The 26142-nt window shown below is 37.2% G+C and overlaps 5 protein-coding genes and 1 long non-coding RNA gene across 7 annotated transcripts; 1 reads left to right on the forward strand and 5 right to left on the reverse strand.

The window, feature by feature from the left end:
- The first annotated feature begins 3833 nt into the window (after positions 1–3833).
- Positions 3834–5201, forward strand: LOC136267257 (uncharacterized). Of its 2 annotated transcripts, none has more exons than XM_066062340.1 (2): positions 3834–4562; positions 4614–5201. In XM_066062340.1, the coding sequence occupies exons 1-2, from the start codon at positions 3869–3871 to the stop codon at positions 4904–4906; spliced, it is 987 nt and encodes a 328-aa protein (XP_065918412.1). In that variant the 5' UTR covers positions 3834–3868; the 3' UTR covers positions 4907–5201. The 2 variants fall into 2 exon arrangements, with proteins under 2 accessions (XP_065918412.1, XP_065918411.1); XM_066062339.1 differs by having other exon boundaries at positions 4611–5200.
- LOC136267495 (uncharacterized) lies at positions 5108–6097 on the reverse strand. The gene has a single exon (XM_066062662.1). The coding sequence runs from the start codon at positions 6095–6097 to the stop codon at positions 5108–5110; it is 990 nt and encodes a 329-aa protein (XP_065918734.1).
- Positions 6098–10552: 4455 nt separating this feature from the next.
- On the reverse strand, positions 10553–16221 carry LOC136267496 (E3 SUMO-protein ligase ZBED1-like). The gene is made up of 5 exons (XM_066062664.1): positions 16131–16221; positions 14177–14248; positions 13684–13735; positions 11643–11919; positions 10553–11578 (listed from the first exon to the last, which is right to left on the reverse strand). The coding sequence occupies exons 1-5, from the start codon at positions 16219–16221 to the stop codon at positions 10553–10555; spliced, it is 1518 nt and encodes a 505-aa protein (XP_065918736.1).
- Positions 16222–16867: 646 nt separating this feature from the next.
- On the reverse strand, positions 16868–18100 carry LOC136266108 (uncharacterized). The gene is made up of 3 exons (XR_010705918.1): positions 17881–18100; positions 17122–17529; positions 16868–17064 (listed from the first exon to the last, which is right to left on the reverse strand). It is a non-coding gene; the product is annotated as an uncharacterized lncRNA (long non-coding RNA).
- A 4495-nt stretch (positions 18101–22595) lies between these two features.
- On the reverse strand, positions 22596–23295 carry LOC136267232 (uncharacterized). Its single transcript, XM_066062317.1, has 3 exons — positions 23131–23295; positions 22886–23072; positions 22596–22829 (listed from the first exon to the last, which is right to left on the reverse strand). Exons 1-3 carry the CDS (start codon positions 23167–23169, stop codon positions 22726–22728), a joined length of 330 nt encoding a protein of 109 aa, XP_065918389.1. The 5' UTR covers positions 23170–23295; the 3' UTR covers positions 22596–22725.
- A 1718-nt stretch (positions 23296–25013) lies between these two features.
- LOC136266106 (uncharacterized) lies at positions 25014–25706 on the reverse strand. Its single transcript, XM_066061068.1, has 3 exons — positions 25600–25706; positions 25348–25531; positions 25014–25300 (listed from the first exon to the last, which is right to left on the reverse strand). The coding sequence occupies exons 1-3, from the start codon at positions 25636–25638 to the stop codon at positions 25197–25199; spliced, it is 327 nt and encodes a 108-aa protein (XP_065917140.1). The 5' UTR covers positions 25639–25706; the 3' UTR covers positions 25014–25196.
- Between the last annotated feature and the right edge of the window lie 436 nt (positions 25707–26142).

Here is a 26142-nt window from a genome sequence, read left to right on the forward strand (position 1 = left end):
ATTGATATGTATACTTTTAATCTGTAGGTGGAGTGTTGTCATGGAAATGAACTTTGTACTTCACGGAAAGCAGGATCATAAAAATAGCATTTTGAGAATTTCTGCAGAAACCACTAAGCCATAACTTTTGTAACTTTAGTTTGGGGGTATTTTGCAAGTTCTCACGGAGAATTTTATTTGTAAATTAATTGTATCATGGTATATTGAACATGTTCAAACTGCACTTCTTCACAACCAGACGACACAGTGGCATGTTGCGAAGAGCTATATTCAACAACAAAATTCTCACAACAACTAAGAATAAACACAGATAATAAACAAGAATAATCTGACTTCCGTCTAAGATTACGGAAAATTAAAAAGATCTCATTGGCTAGAATTTATCACACCTGTTGTGCTCACATGCTTTTGGGTATTGTGATAAATATTGGTTACCGTATTAACTTGTATTAGATCTAATTACTTGCAAAGAATTGTGGCGATTGCTTTACAAATGCGTGAGTTATAAATCATTAAAATTTTGGACAATAATGGATGCACGCACCATAGCATTTGGTTGCACTTACATTCATTGTAGTGCACCACTGATGACTGCAGCCATTACCTCTTGCACAGAATAACACTCAAACAGTTCATTACTGGGCAATAGTGTGATGAGTGACCATCCATCAGCAATAAAAAACTACAGGCATGTAGTAGAGAATGTGATTTTTAAGCCAAAGTTTTAAAAGGCATTGGTTAATCCACCCCTTTATAGAACACCCATAAAATGTGCCTGGAATTTCATCTTTTGAAGTTCATTCTAGTGTGTAAAGTACCACTGATGACTGCAGCCATTCACCCTTACACAGAATAATACCCAAAAGGTTCTGAACTATAACAACTGTTATTAGCCATGTTGATGAAGCAACAGGAAAGCACTTTCAAGTCCAACACTTTTTGTTGTGTTTGCAGTTTTGTATATCACAATTGGTGTTCTGTTGAAGAATAATAGTGTGCAGAGTTTGGCAGGTTGTGTTGTCAGGTTGTGTCTGATTAATGTCAATATAGAAACCATTAGTAAAATTGACTCCTTCAAGATAATAATTGAGTTTAAACCTAATCTTTTTGTTCAAGATACACTTCCTTCCTCATCTTGATCACTTCTCTGTTATTCTATAGACTTCTATTAGTAATGGACCATAATGTTGAGCTGTTTCTGGTTTTGGGAGGTGCTCTTTTAAAAGTTCCTCGTTCAGTTGATCCTTGACTACCTGCTAGTCTGATCCAGTATTAGATATGTAGCAAATAAACTACTGAAATATTAAAATTACAAGCCTTCACATTGTCCAGCTCTGCTTTGTATGTACTAGATGTCAGTTGTAGTTCTATTAAAGAATAATAGTGTACAGAGTTTGGCCAAGTGCATAACTTCTGATCAACTTCATCATTAGTGTAAAGCCTACAGTAACCAGACAGTTAAACATTTAATATAAAATTTAATTAACTCAAAACATAACTATGTGTTCTGCGTCAATAACTTGGAACTTTAGTGTGTGCATATGTGATATGTACATGGCAACTAACTTGTCTGGTGTCATTTCCATTTATGATGATGTAGAGCTTATTTATATCAATCATTCTGACAGTCTTTCTCTCTTTTTGTGAACAGTTGGTTTGCTTCATCACTATTCTATAACTTTGTGTCATCAGTATATTTATATGCATGTGGTCCCACTGTTTCAACCCTCAAGGTTACATAGAGTAATCTCGGGTGTTGACATGTGACCTGCCACACTCACTAAAAATATTGGAAATATTGTAGGATCACCATCATACAAGTTACTACTCATTGCACAAGAGTGTTCTCATTTTTTGCATTTCATAGAGCAATACTGAACGTACCAGCAAAATGGCGCTCGCCAGCCCTGGTTGATGTTATGAACATGATTGGCATGGTCAAGGTGGTAACTGTACCTACACAAAACACATCAATCATTAATGTAAATTATTAATAGTTGATTTAGTCTTTGTGTTATCATAATTTTATTGCAACACAGTGTGTGGGTGGATCAAGGGAGCCCCATGGGCTATATTCACAATATGGCTATATTCACAATGTAGCCAAGTGCAAAAAGTGCTAAGCGAGTGGACATTACCATACAAAAGTTAAACAACTATGCATTTCCATTATGGTATGTATCTTTTAAGCAGGGATATAGCACTTCTTATTGTGACAACCCTCATTTTGATGTTAAATGCTGCCTGGAGTGCTTCATTTCAGCAAATACTTCCATATTTGTCTAATGCTATCTGGATCTGTAATGTACGTAAGTACACATAATAATTATATGAATTTCTTAAATTCTATTTTTTTGACAGATATTAGAATTTTCACTTGAGCAATATGACAAGAGCATTTTGCAAGTCAAACATGTACCATAGTTGTTTTGAGATCATATCATTCAGTGGCCATCTTTTTGGAAAATGTTTTCAGCAGATTTTTAATTGCATCTGATGTTGGCATTGCTAAGAAACAAAATGAAAGGGGAATTCACGTGCCTGGATACAATGCGCCTTAAAACGAAGTAACGCATTACATTCATTACGATTCCCAGATGTAATATCCATTACATATCACTCACTACTTTGTCATGTAACGCGTTATATTACTCGTTATTGTAAAAGTAATATTATTACGTAATGCATTACATTTGTAACGCGCTACCCCCAACTCTGTTACCCACCTACCTACCCTGAGAACACCCATGGTTGTAAGCTACAGTAGTGAATTAAAAATAGTAATACCAGTTTGCATCTAAAATGAATCAAACACTATGGTTGGACACATTTGCAGTGAACATTTCAGACATGCAGTTTTAACCTTCCTATACCATATGTAGAATCTTTACAACTTGACCTATTTCATGTGTGAACACACATTGTTTCTCCATATTTTGGTCACATAGTGTAGCAAAAAAATTGCAGTATATTGGTGGCACTATACTTAAACACTATAGTAAAATTATAGTGTATACATGCATACCTTCTCTATGATAGCTGATACATTCTGAGACAAATCATCACTAGTAACACATGAGAGTGCCAGTTCTTTAAAGTCAGTAACTAGGTATGTAAAGACATATTGGGCAAGAAACAGAAAGCCAGGGCCCCCTGTACAAGTGAGTGTGCCTTTTTGCATACCACAGTACATGTATGCACAACGTATTCTTCATGGATTTACCAATGTCGGACAATTTCTGTTACGAAGGGAAGCCATCACATGCTACTGCCAAATCTACACTTTTCACTGCCATCAAAGATGAATGGGGCACAAGGGAGGACAGTATTTTTTCGTTGATTGCAGAGGGCTTTTCAAACCATTCTTGATTCGTAATGCTGTGCAACAGGTTGAACATAGCTGACAATGTAACGTAATAGATGCTTCACTTTTCAGATGATAATTGGTAGCAGGGGTGTACAACGCCTTTTCTTTGGATGTGGTAAGCATGGGTTCACCAGTCACAATAATTCTATTTTTTTACAAAAAAAAAGTTAACAAACAAGTACACAAAAATTAGGAATTTTCAACTAAAGTAGGGACCATAGTACATCGATAAAAAGTACTGAAAAAAGCTTTAGTGCACAATACTAAATCGTAGGAATATAACACTTCTTATTGTTTTACTACGATTTAATATTGTGCACTACTCCAGCTTGTTTCAGTACTCTTTTATCGATGGTCTATGGTCCCTGAAAATTCCTCCTTTTGTGTACATACTAACAAGAGCAAATACAGGGGTTTTACGGAATCTTGCAATGATATCGAAAACTCAATACTAAGTTGCCAAGGTAACCTTTAAAAATCACGTGGAAATTGGCGCGAAACATGTCGAAAGAAGCCAGTGGTAAAGCAGGGAGTGCGGGAGTTGGATTCCCAAATCTTCTGGGTTTAAATGCGCTTCAACTGTTGCCACTCCTAAATAACCAGAGCCTCGGAAACCAGCTGACCTTCAATTTAAATGGTGGTGGTTCAGTAGCTTCACGTCAAGCCGAGAGTCCTGTGCCTAGAGCAACAGCTACGTACAAGTATAATGTGAAGATTTTTAATCCAGCCTCTTCAGCAGCTGAGTCTCCAAAATTCATAGTTCGTCAACTACATAATTTTCAAGAGAAATTTGTCGATTTAGCTGCGGTAAAGACGAAGATAATTACGACATTCTGTACAGATGTACATTCTGTCAGCGAAATCAGTGCAGTTGGCTATTTCGAAGGAAAGCAGAAGCGATGGTTATGCGATGATATTGACGTACAAATGATGTACAAAGTGTTTACTGGTGCTAATTGTGAGATACAGTTGTGGTGTGAAAGGTCGGTGGTTAAGGAGTCAACAGGTAACAATAATAACAAACGTGTACCATCTAAGAGAGATCGACATGAAGAGGAAGTGAGCGATATTTTTGAAGATTTGAAGATGAAGCACAAGGAAATGGAACTGCCAAAACTGAGGTTATGGGCAAGAATGATTGCTAATGGTGTCCACGAGTCAACAGAGGAGCCACCTAATGTACCAATGATCACAGGTACAGTGCCCAAACGTGCAAAGCGAGAGTCATTACATGATGTTGTAGTAGACGCTGCTAAAGCAATGGCACAGGCATTCACAGGATCGCCTTCAACATCACAGCATGTTGCTGTACATAATTCATCTGTTGCGGCATGTACCACAGCTGCCACTCAACCAACAGTGACCACTTCCACCGCCACATCTGTAGCCGCAATTTCCCCATCTCGATTGGCAGATGTCAGAATGAAGCACTATGAGCAATTACGGTATTTACACAAGATGTTTGATGATGGTATTCTAAGTGAGGAAGAATTCCTAGAGCAGAAAGGGAAGATTATGGACTCATTGAGGTTATTGTAGACTTACATTATACTGATCAGATTATAAATTTCGATTCACTTCTACTTGTCATGAACAGCAACCATTAGTTAGCTGTATACTGTTTGTTACTATTAGTTTTGTGTTATAATGGTGTTGCACTTACTTTTCAACAAAAGTTATTTCAAAAACTTAGCTAGATACTAAATACAATGCCTTATCTAACTATGATTAAAAAATCAGTTATCCATAAATCTGGCAATGATGTACATATTGTTGACAATCATCAGGAGTGACAGAAGCAATAGCTGCAGCTATGCATGTCTCTAGGTCAACAACACCACTATGCAATGTACTCTCCATACATTTCAAAACGGTCTTGACTTTAGAGAAAGCCTCTTCTATGGGGTTATAGTCAGGAGAATATGGTGGCAGAAAGTGCACCATAACCCCAACTTCTCTCAACAATCCTGTAACATCACTACAATGGTGAATTGCACAATTATCCATAATAACAATGCTATTTGGATTTGTTCCATTGAAATTCATCAGCATCGGAAGTAAACCTTCAATGAAGTCCTTGAATTCATCGGAATCTACTGTGTCCTTAGTAAGTTTGTAATCCAGAATACCAGTGGTCATCATCGCTACAATGGCTGATACACGTTGACCACGACATGTAAGTTTGTGTGAAGTGATCGGTTTACCCCTGACACTGTATCCATATTTCCTTAAACTATCCCTCATATCTGTACCAGTTTCATCCACAAACACCAACATACTTGAATCATACAAACTTACATCTACTGCAAATGTTTCCCTTAAATGTTTATCTTGCCTGGCAGCTACAATCTTCATTTTCTGTCTGGTAAATCCACTCTTCTTTAAAAACTGACACAACGTAGACTGGTGTACATTGACACCATACACACGACTTAATTCTTCCTGTACTTCCCTCAAATACGCACCTGGCTTATGCATCAACATGTTTAATATAACTGCTTCCACAGGCTTGGTTAGCTTTAACACTCGGCAGTCCTTTGGATATTCTTTCTTACTTACACTACCGCCACTTGCATTGAACCGTTTCATGATTCTAAACACAGTTGAAGGGTCTACGCAGAGATTGGAAGCGGTGGATTTATCATCCATCCCTAAAGCCAACTTATGCCACACGATCCTCCATCGTAGATCATCCGAGTAAGCAGAGCACCTGCTTCTTTCAATAGACATTATCACGTGACAATTCAAATGTTTCCTTGGTAACTTGGTTTTCGTTTTTAAGTTTATTGCAAGATTCCGTAAAATCCCTGTAACTAAGAGTAAATAAACATACCCACTGGTGTTTGGTGTAGCTCTCTAGTTGGCAGGAAGCCGTCTATTATGATAAATACAAATATAATAATCAGTGCATATGTAATTGTAATTGTACTTGCATAGGTCAAACAATACTTGTAAAATTACTAAAGTAATATTGAACGTACCTGAAGGATAGTGCTCGCCAGCCCTAGACTGGGGTGGTGCTGTTGAGTGGCTGCACCTACACAAAACACATCATAATCATTAATCTAAATAATTAATAGTGGCACTGCCATGTACCATGCAACAAAAAGAATGAAGCCAGATTTTTGTGGGTAGCTAAAACTGGACAGTATGTTGATTGATAGGCAAAGTAGCTGGTTTACTTATTTGTTATGCCATGTTCTGCCTGTTTGGTAGAAAGTGCTTGAATTAACCATTTCTGCTGCATAAGCTTCCTCAAAGTAGGGTAGTAGGGCGTCTCCCATTCCTAACTAAGTCAAATCAGCCCAGCTATCATTAGGGTATAAACGATTTCAAAATTTGTCTTATTTCATTTCTTCGTAGTGTCGGGATTACTAGATCATTAGTAATCAATAACAATAGCACTACAACACACAAATAACAACAACTGACACATATTACTTCTGATTACGGCTTAAAAATTACATGACCTACAATACAACTATTATAGATTTAACTCACCAGTGGGGTTGGGCGCAGCACGGCCACTGCCGTCTGCACTCGTGGTTGGGGGTGAATTGTTACTGGACATTCTATAACAAAATATCAATCGTGCACATTATATCAGTAGCATGAAATAAACATTTTGTAACCTTTAGAGAACCATATATATGGTATAAAATAACATGAATGTGACCGTTTCAGCGAAAACTCGTCTAGTTTGTACAAGCATGCATATTAACAAAATCACATTTTTTTAAAATTTGTGAAATTACGTGTTACAAAAAAAATTTTACACAAGTTTTAATCAAGCCATTACTCAGGAAAGGAAGTATTACATCGATTAAACCTATGTACCACCTTATTCGACTATTCATGAGGAGTGTGAAAATCTTTGTTTCATTTCTGTAGCCCCAATGGTTTGCATGTCACATGCGTTTGTTTACAATGTGGTAGACGTGAACAAAATCATCACCATTTCTTCAATAAAACCGTCTTCATGCACCTATACACAAGTGACTGCAGGGCTAAAGCTATACCTTGGCTGATCTGCCAATCCACGGTGAACACCGTAAGCCAAATCCCAACTTTGTAGACTAATCCAAACGGAAGTTATGGCTGCTAATGTAAGCACATGTAGTTTATTTTTAGTAGTACAAATCGATTGCCTTGCTTTTCCTACTTTTTAGTGTTGTAATTCCACAACTAGCTACTTACCACAATCTACTGAAATTTTGGTGAACCATTCCTTTGACTATGCAAACAATGCTAAGAAGAAAAAAAAGAAATTCAGAAGTTGTGCAAACTAGACGGGTTTTCGCTGAGATGGTCACAAATAATCACTGAACAGGTAAATTTTTTCTCCTTCCTGTAGCTAACATCAAAGACATGTCAATCAGTAAACAACCGAATGTGACCTTGTAACAACAACACATGCACAGCAAACACATAAACAACTTGCATCATCTAAATTTGCTGATACAATTAACCCAGCCTTGTGATGATAACTTGACCATAAATGGCATGCTTATAGGCTCTATATAGTTGACTTTAAAAAATCATGAAAGGTCTGCAACATGCCGGCTATACACTCCCGTGAACGTCACCTTTTACCATATGGTAACTACGACCTTTACATACATACATTTCAGATACATTGTATATACTGACTGGGCCGCGTCATATCGGTACTGAGCCCTGTATATTAGGGATCATGGAGATTTGGGTTGCTTCATTTGAGCCATGCCCACTTATCACATTACAACATATGCTCAGCCATGCCCATTTATTAGTGAGTGCAGTCTGTAGCACAAAAAAATCCCATGTCCGTTGCTGTCTGCAAGCTTACGTGGAGCCACGCCCACTAATCAATTAGACCACTCCGAATAAATTCTGTTTCCTTTCCTGGACTCAAGCACATTTGCATGCAGGTGGGCAGGCAGTCCATTTTCATTATTTCATTATAGGATTAGCAGCTTTTCAAGCCGTTATTTGCCTGACATAACCATAAAAAGCTGCATAAAAGCATGCTTAAGCTTGTTCCTTCCTTTTCAAGTTGCAAAAATAGCACAAATGTGAAATTTTGCCGACGTGATAGCACTGTTGAACCGTGAGCTGACATTGTTTCAAGATGGCTTTTACTGAGCCTGTCAATATACAAGAATAACCAGAGAATAATGGAATATTTAGAGCTGACAGTAACTAGATGTGGGCAGTGGACGGGAAACAGAGAATTTATTTGGAGTGGCCTTATTATACGAGTTGTGCATAGCACGGATAAGTACTTTTGTGAGCCACACCCTCTTTTACTATATCGGGAAATTGTAATACTAGGTATGCACGAAGCCACACCCAATTACTGTCTGTAAACTCACAGTAGCTACGTGGAACCAAACCCACTGACTGATTTTAAATTATAATCTTACCGGCTTAGTTATCACATAACTACTTGTTTATTCGACACGAATCGAACGTGCAAAACTTAGTCTCAAGCCCGAAACATAGCTCTTATCGCACGCCTCATCTTTAATTAATCCAGGTCAAATCCTGGTCTGACCCGGATTGCTATCCAGGTCAGTGGGTCATCCAGGCCAGAAATAGTGACCTGGTTTCAGCACTGGTACCAGATGACTGTAGCCACACCCCCTTACACAGAATAGTCCACAAAAGGTTCATCTTCTGACCTATACCAACTGTTATTAGTCATGTTAATCAACAGGAAAAAATTTTCAATTCAAACAATTTTTGTTGTGGTTGCAATTTTATATGTCACAAATTAGGAAGTATGACATCACACATAGGGTGGACATTAATTAGATTTTTATTAATATCCAATAATAGTATTGTCTTTACATCAACATTGTTATTAGCAGTTGGGGCTGAATTGCTACAGGTTGGTGAGTGTTCTTGTAATACTATCTTTTTTAACTCCATTGCCTCCCTGCCAGTGTCTCCCTACCAGATAGTATGTGAACAACTGAACAATTAAAACTACAAACCTTTAGTTTTCTCTTGGGTACTTAGGTTAAGAAAATGCTAAACTGCTGAGAATATCTTTCATAGTAGTAGGATGTAAAGTTAGATTATGACAGAAAGTCCCCATGTTCACAAATTTATCACAGCCATCCTCTTCATGTACAACTCTAATGCCTAAACATTCTGTCACAAGCCAATGATTGTTCCTACACTGGCTTGCTCTAGCTGTCTGAGGTTTTGTTAAGTGCTCTTGTAACAGTTCTTTATTCAGTTGACCTGTCAACCCTTGACTTCCTGATCTAGCATTTGGCTGCACATAAACTACTAAAAAATTTTAATTGCAATCAAAAGCTTTAATATTAAATGCTGCTTCATTTGTCTTTTAAAAATAGTAATTACATCCTATTATGTTAGCGAAATAATAAGCTTTGTAATAGATGTCAATTTCAGTTCTATTGAAGAATAATAGTGTACAGAGTTTAACTGGTTGTGTTAATAAGGGCATAACTTCTGATCAATTTTATCACTGATGTGAAGTGTATAGTAACCAATAAATCTTACTCAAAATGCAGAACTGCTGAGAATATCTTTCATATTGGTAAGATGTAAAGTTGGCGAAAAGTCTCTAAGTTCACAATTGTCACAGCCATCCTCTTTGTGTACAACTCTAATGGCTAAACGTTCTGTTACAAGCCAATGATTGTTCCTCCACTGGCTTACTCTACCTGTCTGAGGTTTTGTTAAGTGCTCTTGTAACAGTTCTTTATTAGAGCTCTATTCTATATTCAGTTGACCTGTCAACCCTTGACTTCCTGCTCAACTGATCTATAGTGCCTGCATCCATAAATGTCCGAATCCAATGTACCAACTTCAAGTCCTTGTAACTCCAATACCATTGAACCAATCACATTGAAATTTGAGATGATTAATAATTGATATGTATACTTTTAATCTGTAGGTGGAGTGTTGTCATTAGAGCTGTGCGATTGTGGGTACAATTGCAATTGCCAGTGATTGTCAATGTACAATCATGATAATGCGATTAATTGCCATGCCATTTAAAATTTGCGTTATTATGAACTTTTGTTACTTTTCATGTTTTATTTCACACAGGTACACAAGCTGAAGAGATAACAAGATGAAAACTGTGTTTACAACAAAAAGTTTTTAAAAATCATTGTAATTTGTGAAACTGTTTAAATAGCACTATAGTTGAGTTTTAACTCCAAACTACTTGTCAGGTAAGTTTTGTGCCAAGAAACACAACATGCTTGCATTGTTAGGGTCCAGTGAAGCTCTCTTTGGTGTTATAATGTTTCCTGATGTGGAGAATAGCCTCTCACATGGCACACTGGTTGCTGGAATGCACAGCAGTTGTTGGGCAATCTTTGAAAGCACTGGGTAACGTAACTGGTTATCCCTCCACCATTTCAATGGGTTGTCATCAATCAAGATCAGGTCTTCAGCTAAATACTTTTGAAATTCTTTATCTACTTGATCATCAGTAGATGTACCACAAGTATCCTCATTTTCCTTCTTAAACATTGGCCCCAAGATCACGCTCCATGTCTCATTGGGATGCTTGCTTTTTTTGCGTGGTGGGCCAGTACCTGAGCCACTAACTTCCTTGTTACTACTTTCCAAGTTTCTCTTAGAACTTCTCATCAAATCGATAGCCTGTTGATTTACATTTGTGTGAATCTCTTTTTTGTAGTCAACTGAAACAAAAGGTAAGGATTTAAATCTTGGATCCATAAAAGAAGCACTACACAGTAACATGTTGACTAAAGAACCTTGGTATCTAGTGGAAAGGTTGTCTAAGATGGCTTTTCGTGCACTTTTGGTAACATTTGCCACACAATTACTTGCGCCTGCTCGGGTATTTCCTAAGGTAGTTGTTTTAGTGCTAGTATCACTTGAAGATTGATCTTTTAAAGTGTTAATCAGATAATGTAGCAATGGCTTAACAGCAGAAACGGTCACGTACTCTTCTCCAGAAACTTGACTGGTGATACGACGGAAAGGCTTAATAATTGTAGCAACTCCTTCAAGAATCTTGAACTCGGAATCTTGAGGCATCAAATCAAGTCTTTTTTGGTCTATGAGTGTTGCACAGATGGCACTTTGCTGTTCTAACACTCGTTCAATCATATCAAGGGTTGAGTTCCATCTGGTTTCAACATCTTGAAGAAGACTATGGGATGGCAAACCAAGGGCTTGCTGCTTTACTTCTAGCAAATAAGTAGCTCGTGAAGACTTATGGAAATAAGTTACCAAACGAGAGCACCTTGCTACAGCATCTTTCACCTGTCCCACATACTTTTTTATCTTTATCATCAACTTTAAATCCAAAATACTTCCAAATCTTGCTGGTGTAGGTGGCACCAAGTTCCGCCTCTTTAAATAATCTGCTTGATGATGGTTCTTCACTATCTATCTGTGCTCCCAAGCGTATAGTGAAAGACTCTTCCAGCTCTACCTGAGGTAGCTCAGACGTACTTGCAGACAGATCGTTGTTTATGGGTAATAAAATTTGCTCTTCATTACCAAACTGCACTTCTTCACAACCAGATGACACAGTGGCATGTTGCGAAGAGCTATATTCAACAACAAAATTCTCACACTTGTATTAGATCTAATTACTTGCAAAGAATTGTGGCGATTGCTTTACAAATGCGTGAGTTATAAATCATTAAAATTTTGGACATTTATGGATGCACGCACCATAGCATTTGGTTGCACTTACATTCATTGTAGTGCACCACTGATGACTGCAGCCATTACCTCTTGCACAGAATAACACTCAAACAGTTCATTACTGGGCAATAGTGTGATGAGTGACCATCCATCAACAATGCTAGTCTGATCCAGTATTAGATATGTAGCAAATAAACTACTGAAATAATGTAGTTTGTTGTCTTGACAACAAACTCAAGTTAACAGGCTAGTTTATGTGTGGGGGAGAGCTGCTGGTTGCATGGATATCACATGCTTACACACTCATTATTACCATCTGTCATCCTCTAGTAGGGATGGCTGTCATAATCAAATTTAAATCACTCTTATATAGCTTCAGGTCAGGTATTGTGCATCATTATTATTCTTTGTTACTACATTACTGTTCGGTGCTCAACAGAGCTGCTGCTTTGCAACATCTCTTCAAGCGTCATTACCAAAAACAGAAGTTACCCACCCTCCCACCCACTGGCCTGTTACCTTGTATTTGTCCGCTGGCCTTGTTATCTTGTGTTCATCCTGGCAACTGAGGTGGGCGCAAAAATTGCTTGCCGTGCCAATAGGATAAAAAATCAGTTTAACACAAAGGTGTGTGTTTTATCATTGTCATGTTCATTCACTTGCCATGGTCTTTATAGGCCTAGCCATGGCGTACGCTGTGGTGTCTGTCTATGTTACAAGTGCTATTGTGGGTATATGTTTGCCTCGTAGAAATGTAGTAGTTGCTGTATTGGTTGTGGCCGATGTTTCGTTGTGATCAATGTTTGTTGTGTATGGGTGTTTGTTCTGTATAAATGTTCTGTTTATTGCGACCGATACTTGTTGCGACCGATATTTGTTGCGACTGTCCGTACGTATGTATGTGGTGCTTGTGGTGACTGAGGTTGCATTGCAACCAATGTCTTGTATCAATGTTTGTCCCGTATGTTTGTTGTGTTCATCGCGACCGTTACTTGTTGCGACCGATATTTGTTGTGACCGATTGTGGTATATGAATACAGTGATTGCTGTGACTGTTGTGCTCAATGTTTGTATGTTTTATGTATGTATGTTATGTGCGTGGCGACCGATACTTGTAGCGACCGATATTTGTTGCGACCGATATTGTTACGTATGAATGTTGTGGTTGTTGCGGCCATGTTTATTCTGTGGGAATCAATGTGTTGTGCGTATATGTCATGTCCAGTCCTGATTTGTTTGTCAGGTGTATATGAATCACATGGTGTGTGCCTGCAAACAAGTGTTGTGTTGTCTGTAGTGATTGAGTATTATACTACCAAATGACAATGGTAATGCACACTACCCATCTTGCCCAAAGATCCCGCCTTAGTTGTCCTCATTCCCCCCAAAGAGTTGTATTTGTGTCAAAGTCTGTGTAACTGTGATGTTTTGCACTGTTGGTTCAAGTGTAGCGTCTTTATGTATGGTCACCATGTGTGGTACTGTCTATAGAGCTTGGTGCGGTGGAAGGGCGGTTTGTGTAGGAAAGCATGCTGTAATGTGCTGTGGTACTTGTAATTGGTCATAATAGCATGTTAATTAAAATTACAAGCCTTCACATTGTCCAGCTCTGCTTTGTATGTACTAGATGTCAGTTGTAGTTCTATTAAAGAATAATAGTATACAGAGTTTGGCTAAGTGTGTAACTTCTGATCAACTTCATCATTAGTGTAAAGCCTACAGTAACCAGACAGTTAAACATTTAATATAAAATTTAAATAACTCGAAGCATAACTATGTGTTCTGTGTCAATAACTTTGAACTTTAGTGTGTGCATATGTGATATGTACATGGCAACTAACTTGTCTGGTGTCATTTCCATTTATGATAATGTAGAGCTTATTTATATCAATCATTCTGACAGTCTTTCTCTCTTTTTGTGAACAGTTGGTTTGCTTCATCACTATTCTATAACTTTGTGTCATCAGTATTTATATGCATGTGGTCCCACTGTTTCAACCCTCAAGGTTACATAGAGTAATCTCGGGTGTTGACATGTGACCTGCCACACTCACTAAAAATATTGGAAATATTGTAGGATCACCATCATACAAGTTACTACTCATTGCACAAGAGTGTTCTCACTTTTTGCATTTCATAGAGCAATACTGAACGTACCAGCAAAATGGCGCTCGCCAGCCCTGGTTGATGTTATGAACATGATTGGCATGGTCAAGGTGGTAGCTGTACCTACACAAAACACATCAATCATTATTGTAAATTATTAATAGTTGATTTAGTCTTTGTGTTATCACAATTTTATTGCAACACAGTGTGTGGGTGGATCAAGGGAGACCCATGGGCTATATTCACAATGTAGCCAAGTGCAAAAAGTGCTAAGCGAGTGGACATTACCATACAAAAGTTAAACAACTATGCATTTCCATTATGGTATGTATCTTTTAAGCAGGGATATAGCACTTCTTATTGTGACAACCCTCGTTTTGATGTTAAATGCTGCCTGGAGTGCTTCATTTCAGCAAATACTTCCATATTTGTCTAATGCTATCTGGATCTGTAATGTACGTAAGTACACATAATAATTATATGAATTTCTTAAATTCTATTTTTTTTGACAAGATATTAGAATTTTCACTTGAGCAATATGACAAGAGCATTTTGCAAGTCAAACATGTACCATAGTTGTTTTGAGATCATATCATTCAGTGGCCATCTTTTTGGAAAATGTTTTCAGCAGATTTTTAATTGCATCTGATGTTGGCATTGCTAAGAAACAAAATGAAAGGGGAATTCACGTTCCTGGATACAATGCGCCTTAAAACGAAGTAACGCGTTACATTCGTTACGATTCCCAGATGTAATATCCATTACATATCACTCACTACTTTGTCATGTAACGCGTTATATTACTCGTTATTGTAAAAGTAATATTATTACGTAATGCATTACATTTGTAACGCGCTACCCCCAACTCTGTTACCCACCTACCTACCCTGAGAACACCCATGGTTGTAAGCTACAGTAGTGAATTAAAAATAGTAATACCAGTTTGCATCTAAAATGAATCAAACACTATGGTTGGACACATTTGCAGTGAACATTTCAGACATGCAGTTTTAACCTTCCTATACCATAGGTAGAATCTTTACAACTTGACCTATTTCATGTGTGAACACACATTGTTTCTCCATATTTTGGTCACATAATGTAGCAAAAAATTGCAGTATATTGGTGGCACTATACATAAACACTACAGTAAAATTATAGTGTATACATGCATACCTTCTCTATGATAGCTGATACATTCTGAAACAAATCATCACTAGTAACACATGAGAGTGCCAGTTCTTTAAAGTCAGTAACTAGGTATGTAAAGACATATTGGGCAAGAAACAGAAAGCCAGGGCCCCCTGTACAAGTGAGTGTACAATGATAGTTCCCAATAACTAAAGAGTGGCAGCAGCTGAGGACTGTGTGCAGGATGCAGTCATTGCTTTTCACCAACAAACGTTGAGTATGGATCATCAAGCGCAAACTTGTTCAAGACATCAGTAAAATAATGTCTTTTGACTCCACCTGTATCAACTGCAGGCTGATGTAGAAACGGATACTCACAATGGCCTGGTTGGATCAAATTTGGCCTTAAATGGGAGGGCCATCAATTCTGGTTGTTCATTAGGTAAAGGATCTTAGCTGGAGTGGTATCTAGCGACGTGTTTACAGTCTGTTTGGTATTCTTTGATGTTAAATTATGCATGACATCAATTGACTTCCTTGAATAGTCTGGAAATATTTCATAGATTTTCATCGGAGAACTGAGATCTGGAATAAACATATTACTACTGGGATCATCATTTGATCTGCTTCTAAAACTGCTACTAGTGCCATCATCTGATCTGTTTCCTAAACCGTTACTAGACTGAGTGGTATCATCTGATCTGCTGCTACTAGTGATCTGCTTCAAAAAATGCATCCCATTTAACGGAATGTGTTTAACTAGGCGAGAAAATTTAGTTGTGCCCATGTACTTAAAACTACCAAATTTTGCAGATGTTTTGACGCCGCTTAGCAGTACTTGCAGTAAAAGAAAGTGTTGTTACTTTGTGCTTACTGCCTCGAGCAGACTTGGTAGCAGGGATACTGCCTAATTCAAATTTGGGTTTACGACTCTTCACCTGCCGGGCTTCTTGGATGGCTGACATCTGTCTGATATTAAAATTACAAGCCTTCACATTGTCCAGCTCTGCTTTGTATGTACTAGATGTCAGTTGTAGTTCTATTAAAGAATAATAGTGTACAGAGTTTGGCTAAGTGCATAACTTCTGATCAACTTCATCATTAGTGTAAAGCCTACAGTAACCAGACAGTTAATTAATTTAATACAAAATTTAATTAACTTGAAACATAATTATATATGTTCTGCATCAATAACTTTGAACTTTAGTGTGTGTATATGTGATATATACATGGCAACTAACTTGTCTGATGTCATTTGCATTTATGATGATGTGGAGCTTATCTATATCAGTTATTATGATACTCTTTCTCTCTTTGTGAACAGTTGGTTTGCTTCATCACTATTCTATAACTTTGTGTCATCAGTATATTTATATGCATGTGGTCCCACTGTTTCAACCCTCAAGGTTACATAGAGTAATCTTGGGTGTTGACATGTGACCTGCGTAAGTGGGATTTTAACTGTATGCTAATAAGTTTTTTTTTGTAATACAGTGCCAGCTTATGGAGCCGATGATAAAACCATTACTAGCAACTGTAGAAAAATTGTTAACTAGTTGGTTGTGTTATATAAAATTACTAGCGCATCTTTTTGAGTGTGTAATACAAATAATTTTTAATATAATTGAAAAAAAAGATGTTGTACAGTGTATTCAATAAACACACATACAGTAAATTCTGAAAGAAAACAAGAGAATATAAGGCTCACATTTTAAATATAAAGTTTATGTTCTTGGACTTCCTTGTTGCTCTTCTACCTCGTCCTCTGCCATGTGCTCTTCTTCGTTCATATGGCTGATGATGAAAACCTGTTGATGTTTACAAATTAAAATTGGTAATTCAGTATTGTAAATACATGTACTTACAATCCACTGGCCAATAAGGGTGATTGTAGTATGGCGGAGAACCTAGAGGCGGTCTCAATGATGGTCCACCAGTAAAGGTGTCACAACTGTAGAGGGTCCACTAGTAAAGGGTGGCACAACTGTAGAGGGTCCACTAGTACAGGGTGGCACAACTGTAGAGGGTCAGTAGAGGTTGGCACAACCGTAGAGGATCCACTAGTAGAGGTTGGCACAACCGTAGAGGATCCACTAGTAGAGGTTGGCACAACTGTAGAGGATCCACTAGTAGAGGTTGACACAACCGTAGAGGGTCTACTAGTAGAAATTGGCACAACTGTAGAGGGTCCACTAGTAGAGGTTGGTAAAGCACTAGATAATCCAGTACTGTGAGATGGCATAGGTTTTGGACTTTTGGTGTCGAAGTAAACTCTACAAAATACAAAGTTAATAGTAATTCATATCTTTTTAATACACTGTTAGCCTAATGCAGTAATATAGTTAAAAGTAATTTAATAGTTTTACCCTCATTGTCAGAGTTATCACTTAAAAGTAGTGATATCTCTAAAGCTGACATCATGTGGATGTCTTGTATTTCATTGATTAAAATTACCACTATAATATAAACCAACACAATATACAAAAGTACTTGCACTACTCAACTTAAATTTTGGTAATCATCCTACATACTATATTATATCGTTGGTGTAAACTAACTAGCTACTTGTAACTCTTGCATTGGAAATAGCCATCATTGTACCATGAAAACCTGCTATAACTCACATAGTTTAATGGACATCCTAGCTGCAGTGAGAATTCTTTGTCCAGTTAAGCACTTCTATAGCACAGTGTATCCTTAACCCTCAAAAAGGAATTTTATCTTTAGCTGTATAGAGTTACTTGAATTTGAAGCTAATTGTAAACCTAGAGGCTCCATCAAGGCTCCTAGTTTTATTGAGAAGGTCTGGGCATATCGTTTCTACATTTTTCTTTCTGCTCACTGTTTTTCAGCAGCCTGTACATTTATAATTCTTGCATTTTCCTCCAACTCTGATTTTTTCTGTTTAATACAGCTTATGTCAATTCTTCAAGTTATTCTCTACATGTCTCAATCAACCCTTACTAGTGTCACCATCATAAAAGTTACTACTCATTGTAGCACGAAGGAGTTCTCGTTTTCTGCATTTCATGATAGTAGTACAAACCTGTGAACTATATCCAGTACATAGTCTGAAAATTCTTGGACAGTGATGGTTAATTTGATTAATAATTCCATTTGCAATAAGATCATAAAGCCAATCCTTGCATTTAATCATGTTTAAATTATATTGGTACCCGTATAGCCAAGTTGTGTAACAAAGTTTGGTCAGTTATATCAACACTGATATAGCCCATGGTGTTGAGCTGTCTCAGGTTTTGGCAAGTGTTCCTGTAATACTGTAGTTCTTTATTCAGTTGATGACTACCTGCTAGTCTGATCCAGTATTGGTATGTAGCAAATAAACTACTGAGATATTAAAATAACAAGCCTCCATATTGTCAAACTCTGTAGTAAAAGTGTATTGGTTGTGTTAATTAAAAAGTGTGTAACTTCCGATCAATTTCATTGTTATTACAGTCAGCAATACTATACTTCATTAGATGTTCTGTACTGTATTAATTAGACATTGATTAGCCAGTAGGGTATTGTGTTTCATCAACATTGTTATTAATAGTTGGGTGAACTAAACAATTAGAACTATACACCTTCAGATTGTAATTAGACATTGATTATAATAGCCAGTAGGGTATCAACATTGTTATTAATAGTTGGGTGAACTAAACAATTAGAACTATACACCTTCAGATTGGAAGTGAATATCGATTGATGTTGCTCAAGTTAACAAAATGCAGAACTGCTGAGAATATCTTTCACAGCAACAGGATATAAAGTTAGATAATAGCAAAAGTCCTCTTTTGTGTGCCTTTCTAATGCCTAAACATTGTGTTGTAAGACAATGATTGTTCCTCCACTGGCTTGCTCTAGCTGTGTGAGGTTTTGTTAAGTGCTCTTGTAACAGTTCTGTATTCAGTTGACCCATCAACCCTTGACTTCCTGCCCATCTGATCTAGCATTCGGCTGCACAGGAAGTTCTAAATAATGTTAAACTGCAATCCTCCATATTGTCAAGCTTTCTTCTTTGTGCACAGTAGATGTCATGTTGTGCGGGGTTTGGCTGTTTGCGTCAATAAGTTGTGTCTGATTAATTCCATAACTGATACAAAGCCTATAGTAATTTAATACCTAGTGTGGGTTATAATTCGTTACTGGTGGTAAGGTTGACAAATCTTCTCCTACAGTAGTAGGATCTAAAGTTGGATAACGGAAAGTGTCTCAGATGCACATGGCAGCCATAGTGTGACTCAGCAAAGGAAATAGATTACTGCAATACATAGCACCATTTCCACTAATCACTCTTAACAGTTCTTTACTAGAACAAAAATTGAGGATGGTAAATCTTTCACCGTGGCCATTTGGTCTGTTGAATATGACATTGACCACTAGACAGAGAAGACATAATCACCAATACTGCTTTGTGACATGTTGGGAATCCCTGAACAGCCAAGTTCTGATAGAATTTAGTGATGTTCCTACTTTGTTTCACTCTCTTGTGTAATCCAGATGTTTGAAGTACAGTCAACTCTACAAGATCCACTACATTATATCCTTCACAATGAATGGCAATGTTGGGAAAACATGTTTAGATGTAAGTGTAATGTCTGCTCAAGTTCTACAAGTGGTTGGACAATATTCAACTTGTTATTCCCTACCTATAAACTTTGGAGAATTTTTTTTATAGTAACAGATACTACTTAACTACTTCTATGCATCATAAAAATTGTTTTAAATAATAATCCTATAGCTCATATCAGGCAATTCACAAGGACCCATGATACAACTATTACATTATGGCAACAAGCCTTGCACCTGGTTACCAGCCTGGTCTTAAGCGTCTTCTCATACATTGCTTTATTAGGGTCAGAAAAGTTTCATACTTACTGAGATTATATCATTCAGTCGCTGAGAATGTTTTCAACAGATAATTAACCACATGTGATGGTGGCATTACTAGAAATGAAATAAAGGGAGAATTAATCTTCAGCATATCCTTATTTTCCTTCTTCCAATCCTTCATTTTTTTTACAGCATTCCTCCACTGGCTTGTTCGTGTAACTTTCTCAATGAAGTTTAGTTTCCTCTATTGAGTTCTAATTCAATTCCTACATCTTTCCACTGACCTATTGCATCATATGATATCTTCTTGCACAGTACAGTAAGAAATGAACACAGAATATACCAACTGTCCCTACATGGCAGCTAACTTTTCCAACAGCTAAGGCTATGGGCTTGATTTTTTCACTGTTTGACGTCACTTCAGCCCTACAGGTGCCTTTTGGCATACCGCAGTACGTACAATGCATTCTTCATGGACTTACCAGTATCCTCCTTTGTGTCCCATTCATCTTTGCTGACAGGGAAAGGTGTCAATTTGGCACGAGCACGTGATGGCTTCCCTTCGAAACGGAAATCGTCCGTATTTTTCATCGTGGCTATTTTGATTGCAGAGGTGCTTTTCAAACAGTTCTTGATTCGTACTGCTGTGTAACGGGTTGAACATAGAGTACATCGATAAAAAGTACTGAAGCAAGTTAGAGTAGTCCATGATATTAAATCACTGTAAAACAAAAGAAGTATTATATCCCTACCGTGCTCAAGGTTTTACAGTGATTTAATATCATGGACTACTCCAACTTGTTTCAGTACTTTTTTCATGTACTTTAATAATATAATATGTGTATAAAGACTGGGTGTCAGTTTGAGGTAATTATATACATCTCCATACATCACATCCAGTGTGGACATTCATGCCCACTCAATAGAGTTTCCTGAAATCGATGAAAGCTTAATTTTCTTGAATTCTCCAGACTCGACAATAAGGATCTTCCTCACAACAAATCAGCTTCAATTTATCAAGGTATCGCGTAGCTAAACTTCTTGATCCCGGTCGCAAGCACATCAGTTGGTGGTATGGAAGTGACTACCCCATGTTGCTGTTAAACTGATATGGTACCCTGGCCCTACAAATGGCAATGTGCGTCTTACTGTACATTTGTGAGAACTAGGCACTTAGAAATAATTCCCCTGCATAAGCTCTATAGCGATACTAATAACAACCCGACTATGATAACAATACCTAACACAAATTATTTACCAACGCAAAATATATAATTTGCAGTAATATAGTTCACCAAACACTAAAATCGTTGAATATACCAAATGATTTATTGAATATACCAAATAATTCACCATCTCCACTAATCACTCCTACAGACAAAAATTGTGGAGCCTTGAGCTTCATCAAGTAAATTTTTCACTGTGGCCATTTGGTCTGTTGAATATGACTGACCACTAACAGAGAGAACATAATTACCTATAACTTTGTTCATGTGATGCATAGGGAATACCTGAACAACCAAGTTCTGATAGAATTTGGTGATGTTCCTACTGTAAGTGTAATGTCTGTTCAAGTTCTACATTCAACTTGTTATTTCCTACCTATAAACTTTGGAGATAATTATCGTCTGAAAAGTGAAGTATCCATTACGCTTCATTGTCAGATGAACTATTTACATTGTTGGTTCTTGTAGGTTCTAATCATTTGAATTTGATTGAAGTAGTTGCACTGCTTAACTTAAATGTCGCTAATCATCCTACATATCGTTCTTCTCAGTGACAAGAAGGTAGACATTGTCTTGTTCTGATATTAACTGATGACAAGTTCTCAGTGTACATCCTGTGGTCCAAACATCATCTAGAATGTACACAACTATATGGCTAACTACATGCTCTTTCCTTGATGACTTGAGTAAGGGGGTGATGGAAGCTTGGGCAAATAGATCGGGTTTAAACTAACTAGCTACTTGTGGGTAACTGGTACAGTTTGCATTAATGTAAGTTTGGAGAACCAACAAAGCAATTGGTAAAGAGTGCTAGGAGGGTATAGTGTTCCATTAACCTTACTGAGAAAGATGTTTTGGCAAAATCTTCTGAAACCCTTATTTTCTTGCAGCTCTCACACTTATCTCAGCTCATTGTTTTTGCTGTGGAAAGGTCAGTGATGCAATTGTACCACATGTGTCGTGCACTGGAGTATGCTTTATCAAGCTCTACACATCCTACATACGTACATTGTAGTGTGAATTCTAGTAATATATTACTGTATATATAAGTATTATATAATATAAAATTTTATTGTGAAGTTGGTTTCTAAATTCTGGTCAATATTTTTTAGTGAAAAAGTACCAAAATACAGCAGACAGCAAGCCAGTATACATAAGAGTATTGAGATTGTAATTAATATATCACACATGTGCATCAATACAAACCTTCGTATTGATGTTTTGCAAATTGTCGGAAACTTTACTCAATCGATGGAAACTGTGAGGAAAAACAAGGAAGAAAGGTTGCATGAGACAATTCTAGAAAAACAATACAATTATGCATGACAAGAGGTGTTCGAAGCACACATACACTTTACAGCACAAACATGTATTTTAACAATGAACAGTTTTGACTCAAAGAGGTCATCATTGACAATAAGGCCATTCAGGCCATCCAACAATTAAACTGTTTTCAAATAATGCCACACATTCTTCATCACATTTGTTGTTTGGTTTAGTCATTGGAATATCTTTAAAAAGTCATGATGAACTTCCACATACACACACACAATTACTTTGTGTGTACCTTCAGGGATTTCTCCTGGTATGAAAGTGTAGTAATCTAGTATAGCTCCTCCATCCCGACCACTTGAAGCAAGACCAAAAAACTGTACTGGTCTTTTTGAATCATCAGTAGCACTCCAATATCCATAGCAAGGATCATTTTCAGCATCATTTGTACCCGGGAACCACCACACATCAGTGTCCACCCCCTGTACATATTTATAACTGGATGTGGTCCACATGCATGTTGCTAACAATGTGACTCACAGAAATGATGGAGGTTCCATTATACTGACCGACACCCATCCAATCTGGTGATACTGCACCCAGACCCTAAATATTAAAAAGTTAACCATCATGAAGATTTAACTTGGGCCTGTTAAACCACAATGATATGCACCTTATAAGCTTACATCCCATGTGCAATGTATGTTGTTCATATGTAAACTATGGAACTGAAACAATAGGTAACGAGCACATAGTAAAACTTGAGATTTAGCTGTAGCTAGCTAATTCAGCTATCTTGTTTAGTAAAAAAATAAAGTGAAAATCTGCCCTCCCGCAATGGTGTTTTTAATGCAGGAGGATGAGACTAATAATTAGTGGTCTAATTATTATTGTATAATAGTTACTCGATTTATGCTATATACATTACACACATTCATAACGCACCCCTTGAAACAATCAACATTCATTTTCATTCCATTTATTTGATGTGTGTTCAACATAATACATGTTTCCTTCTGGGGCTAAGAATGTACAAGTGAAGTTGTTGAATGTTGGCTGGTCAGTGTCAATCAGTGGTATACAAAAATCATAGAAATCACCTCGGAATGTCTGCAAGACCACAGCAATTCAACATTAGTAACTGATCATGATTGTATTGATTGACTTTCTGTTTAAACTCATGACATCAGGCATGTCGTTCTTCCATGCTATTGTGCTGCAATACTAACCAATGTGTTTAATGGCATAATCTTTCTTTATTGAGGGACTTCACAACCTCATTTTCTTCTGGCACAAAGCCGTCAAATAAAACAACATATCCTTTCCTGCTATAGGATATAACAGTATACCCTTGCACCATGTTTTACTCTCACCACTCTCATTAAGGAACTCCATACTGGTGGCACATTTGATGTTTCAAGGAGTTTTGAGGATTTTTGACCACGATGGTAGCTACCTCTCAAATATAGCTTGCCTTCTAATAATTTGACACAGAATAACCTGTGCAAATGCTATAAAATTTCTTGAATTTATATCCAATTTGACCAATACTGATGAAGGTCCAGCAAATGGTTTTTGGTACTTAATGTTATAGATATTGTGCATAGCTAATTATACTCATTTTTGATGTTTGGTTCTATTAACTAGCACATTATATATTCTTTAAATGTGACCGGGCCTGCAAAAACATGGCATGTGGGTACAAATACACTCCATCACATTACAGGATATATCTGGAACAGAACATTTGCATTCTGTAACTTGCATCATAAAGTCAATTAAATGGTGGAAATCACTAATAAATTGGTCGGGCCATGTCGGAATTGGTGGGCATGACTCATTTTCAACCCAAGGACCATCCATAAAATTCCATCGTTTTTCGTCCGGTGATGCCTCACACCATGCACTACCAATAGCTAGCACAGAGAAGACAGCTACACTGAATGAACAGAACATCGCGAAGATGATTGCTACGTGATTGGTAAAACCGGGCCCCGCGGAAATTCGTCACGTGTTTTTTATCCGTGTCAGCTAGGCTGTACATGTGACATGCAGGCAAAGCTAAAATATTGATCCAGGTTCGGTGTAACGTTACAATGTCACTCCATGGAACTCACACACAATACGCAGTGGTGCTCATACAAACCATACAATGAGCATGCTACACAGCATGTTAACCTGAAGCTATATGACATGAATTATAGTCCAGCAATTATCCCTCATTCTACTGTCCAGTTAGATATCATTCACCATACAATGCAAATACTGATTTTACAACTTAATCATACATGTATATTGCACACATGATATGATTTGATTTATTATTTTATACTCAAAACAATCGGCACAATGCAACAACAACTAATTAAGCTAACAAGAACATACAAGATAAACACAAAGCAATTAGACAATAGCATACATTACAACACCCACACATACAAATACACAAATAACACTGAATTGCATAGTTGACAAAAAATGGCTTTTCACGCAGCCATAAAAGTCCAACATGTGCAATATCACTTCAAAACTATATGCATATATGTACATTTATGGTAAAAATTATGGCAGTATATTTCCTAACAAAACAATAGGTAAACAGGTCATCATTGACAATGAGGCCACACAGGCCATCCAACACTGAAGCTACTTTCAAAAGGCACCACACATTCTTCATCACAGCTTTCATTTGGCTTAGTCACTGGCATATCTGTAAACCAACCATGTATCTCTTTATGCGCATGATAACATGCATACCTTCAGGGATTTCCCCTGGCTTATAAGTGTAGTAATCTAGTATGGCTCCTCCATACCGGCCATTTGAAGCAAGACCAAAAAACTGGATTGGTCTTTTTGAAGCATCCCTAGCGCTCCAATAACCATAACAAGGTTTATTTGCATTATCGGTACCTGGAAACCACCACACATCAGTACACACATCCTGCAACAAAATGGTGTAGAATTTTAATGAACAATTAGCTACATAGGCTAGTCTGATTACTAACTTACAGAAACCATAGCAGTTCCATTATACTGACAGGCTTTCATCCAATCAGGTGACAGGGCACCCAAGCCCTAAAATTTAATATTATCAACTTAACATACAAGTTAATCAAATTTAATTGATTTCATGGGCAAAGTAGCATACATAGTTATGTGTATATATGTATACATACAGCATATGGCACATGGCCAGAAATTTCAAGAAACAAACTGTTTTCTATTCTAAACATTAGTAAGTCTCATCATCAAAGACAGCAGATCTAGACAAAATGTTTTATGATGTGCTGAAATCTTCAAACTATCAAACAAAGCTACAAACTATAAAATTCAGTCTCTTAGTAACACACAATAGCCCCAGCCTTCTAAAATAAATTATTCTCTTTATTCTCTCTTTTTAAATTTCATACGCGTGCTTGCTATCCTTGGAGAGTTATGCTGGCGTCACATATTGTAAAATCAGTGTCAATGGGTCGATCTACCACGTTTTGTGTTATATACGACATCAGGACAGGTATCTAATATCCTGTGATTATATAGAGCTAAAATATC

Source organism: Dysidea avara, chromosome 9 (assembly GCF_963678975.1).
Source record: "Dysidea avara chromosome 9, odDysAvar1.4, whole genome shotgun sequence".
In the NCBI taxonomy this organism is placed as follows: domain Eukaryota; kingdom Metazoa; phylum Porifera; class Demospongiae; order Dictyoceratida; family Dysideidae; genus Dysidea; species Dysidea avara.

Bases quoted from the DNA above. Each gene is read 5' to 3' on its own strand.
- LOC136267257 (XM_066062339.1), top strand. From the start codon at position 3,869: ATGTCGAAAGAAGCCAGTGGTAAAGCAGGGAGTGCGGGAGTTGGATTC. The intron at 4,563-4,610 runs GTACAGTGCCCA...ATGATGTTGTAG, and splicing joins TAATGTACCAATGATCACAG to TAGACGCTGCTAAAGCAATG.
- LOC136267495 (XM_066062662.1), bottom strand. From the start codon at position 6,097: ATGTCTATTGAAAGAAGCAGGTGCTCTGCTTACTCGGATGATCTACGA.
- LOC136267496 (XM_066062664.1), bottom strand. From the start codon at position 16,221: ATGTCAGCCATCCAAGAAGCCCGGCAGGTGAAGAGTCGTAAACCCAAA. The intron at 14,249-16,130 runs GTAAGCACAAAG...TGTTTTGTGTAG, and splicing joins TACCAAGTCTGCTCGAGGCA to GTACAGCTACCACCTTGACC. The intron at 13,736-14,176 runs GTACGTTCAGTA...TGGTTACTGTAG, and splicing joins TGGCGAGCGCCATTTTGCTG to GCTTTACACTAATGATGAAG.
- LOC136267232 (XM_066062317.1), bottom strand. From the start codon at position 23,169: ATGGGTGTCGGTCAGTATAATGGAACCTCCATCATTTCT. The intron at 23,073-23,130 runs GTGAGTCACATT...AAATATGTACAG, and splicing joins ATGGAACCTCCATCATTTCT to GGGGTGGACACTGATGTGTG. The intron at 22,830-22,885 runs GTACACACAAAG...GACTTTTTAAAG, and splicing joins ACCAGGAGAAATCCCTGAAG to ATATTCCAATGACTAAACCA.
- LOC136266106 (XM_066061068.1), bottom strand. From the start codon at position 25,638: ATGAAAGCCTGTCAGTATAATGGAACTGCTATGGTTTCT. The intron at 25,532-25,599 runs GTAAGTTAGTAA...ATTTTGTTGCAG, and splicing joins ATGGAACTGCTATGGTTTCT to GATGTGTGTACTGATGTGTG. The intron at 25,301-25,347 runs GTATGCATGTTA...GTTGGTTTACAG, and splicing joins GCCAGGGGAAATCCCTGAAG to ATATGCCAGTGACTAAGCCA.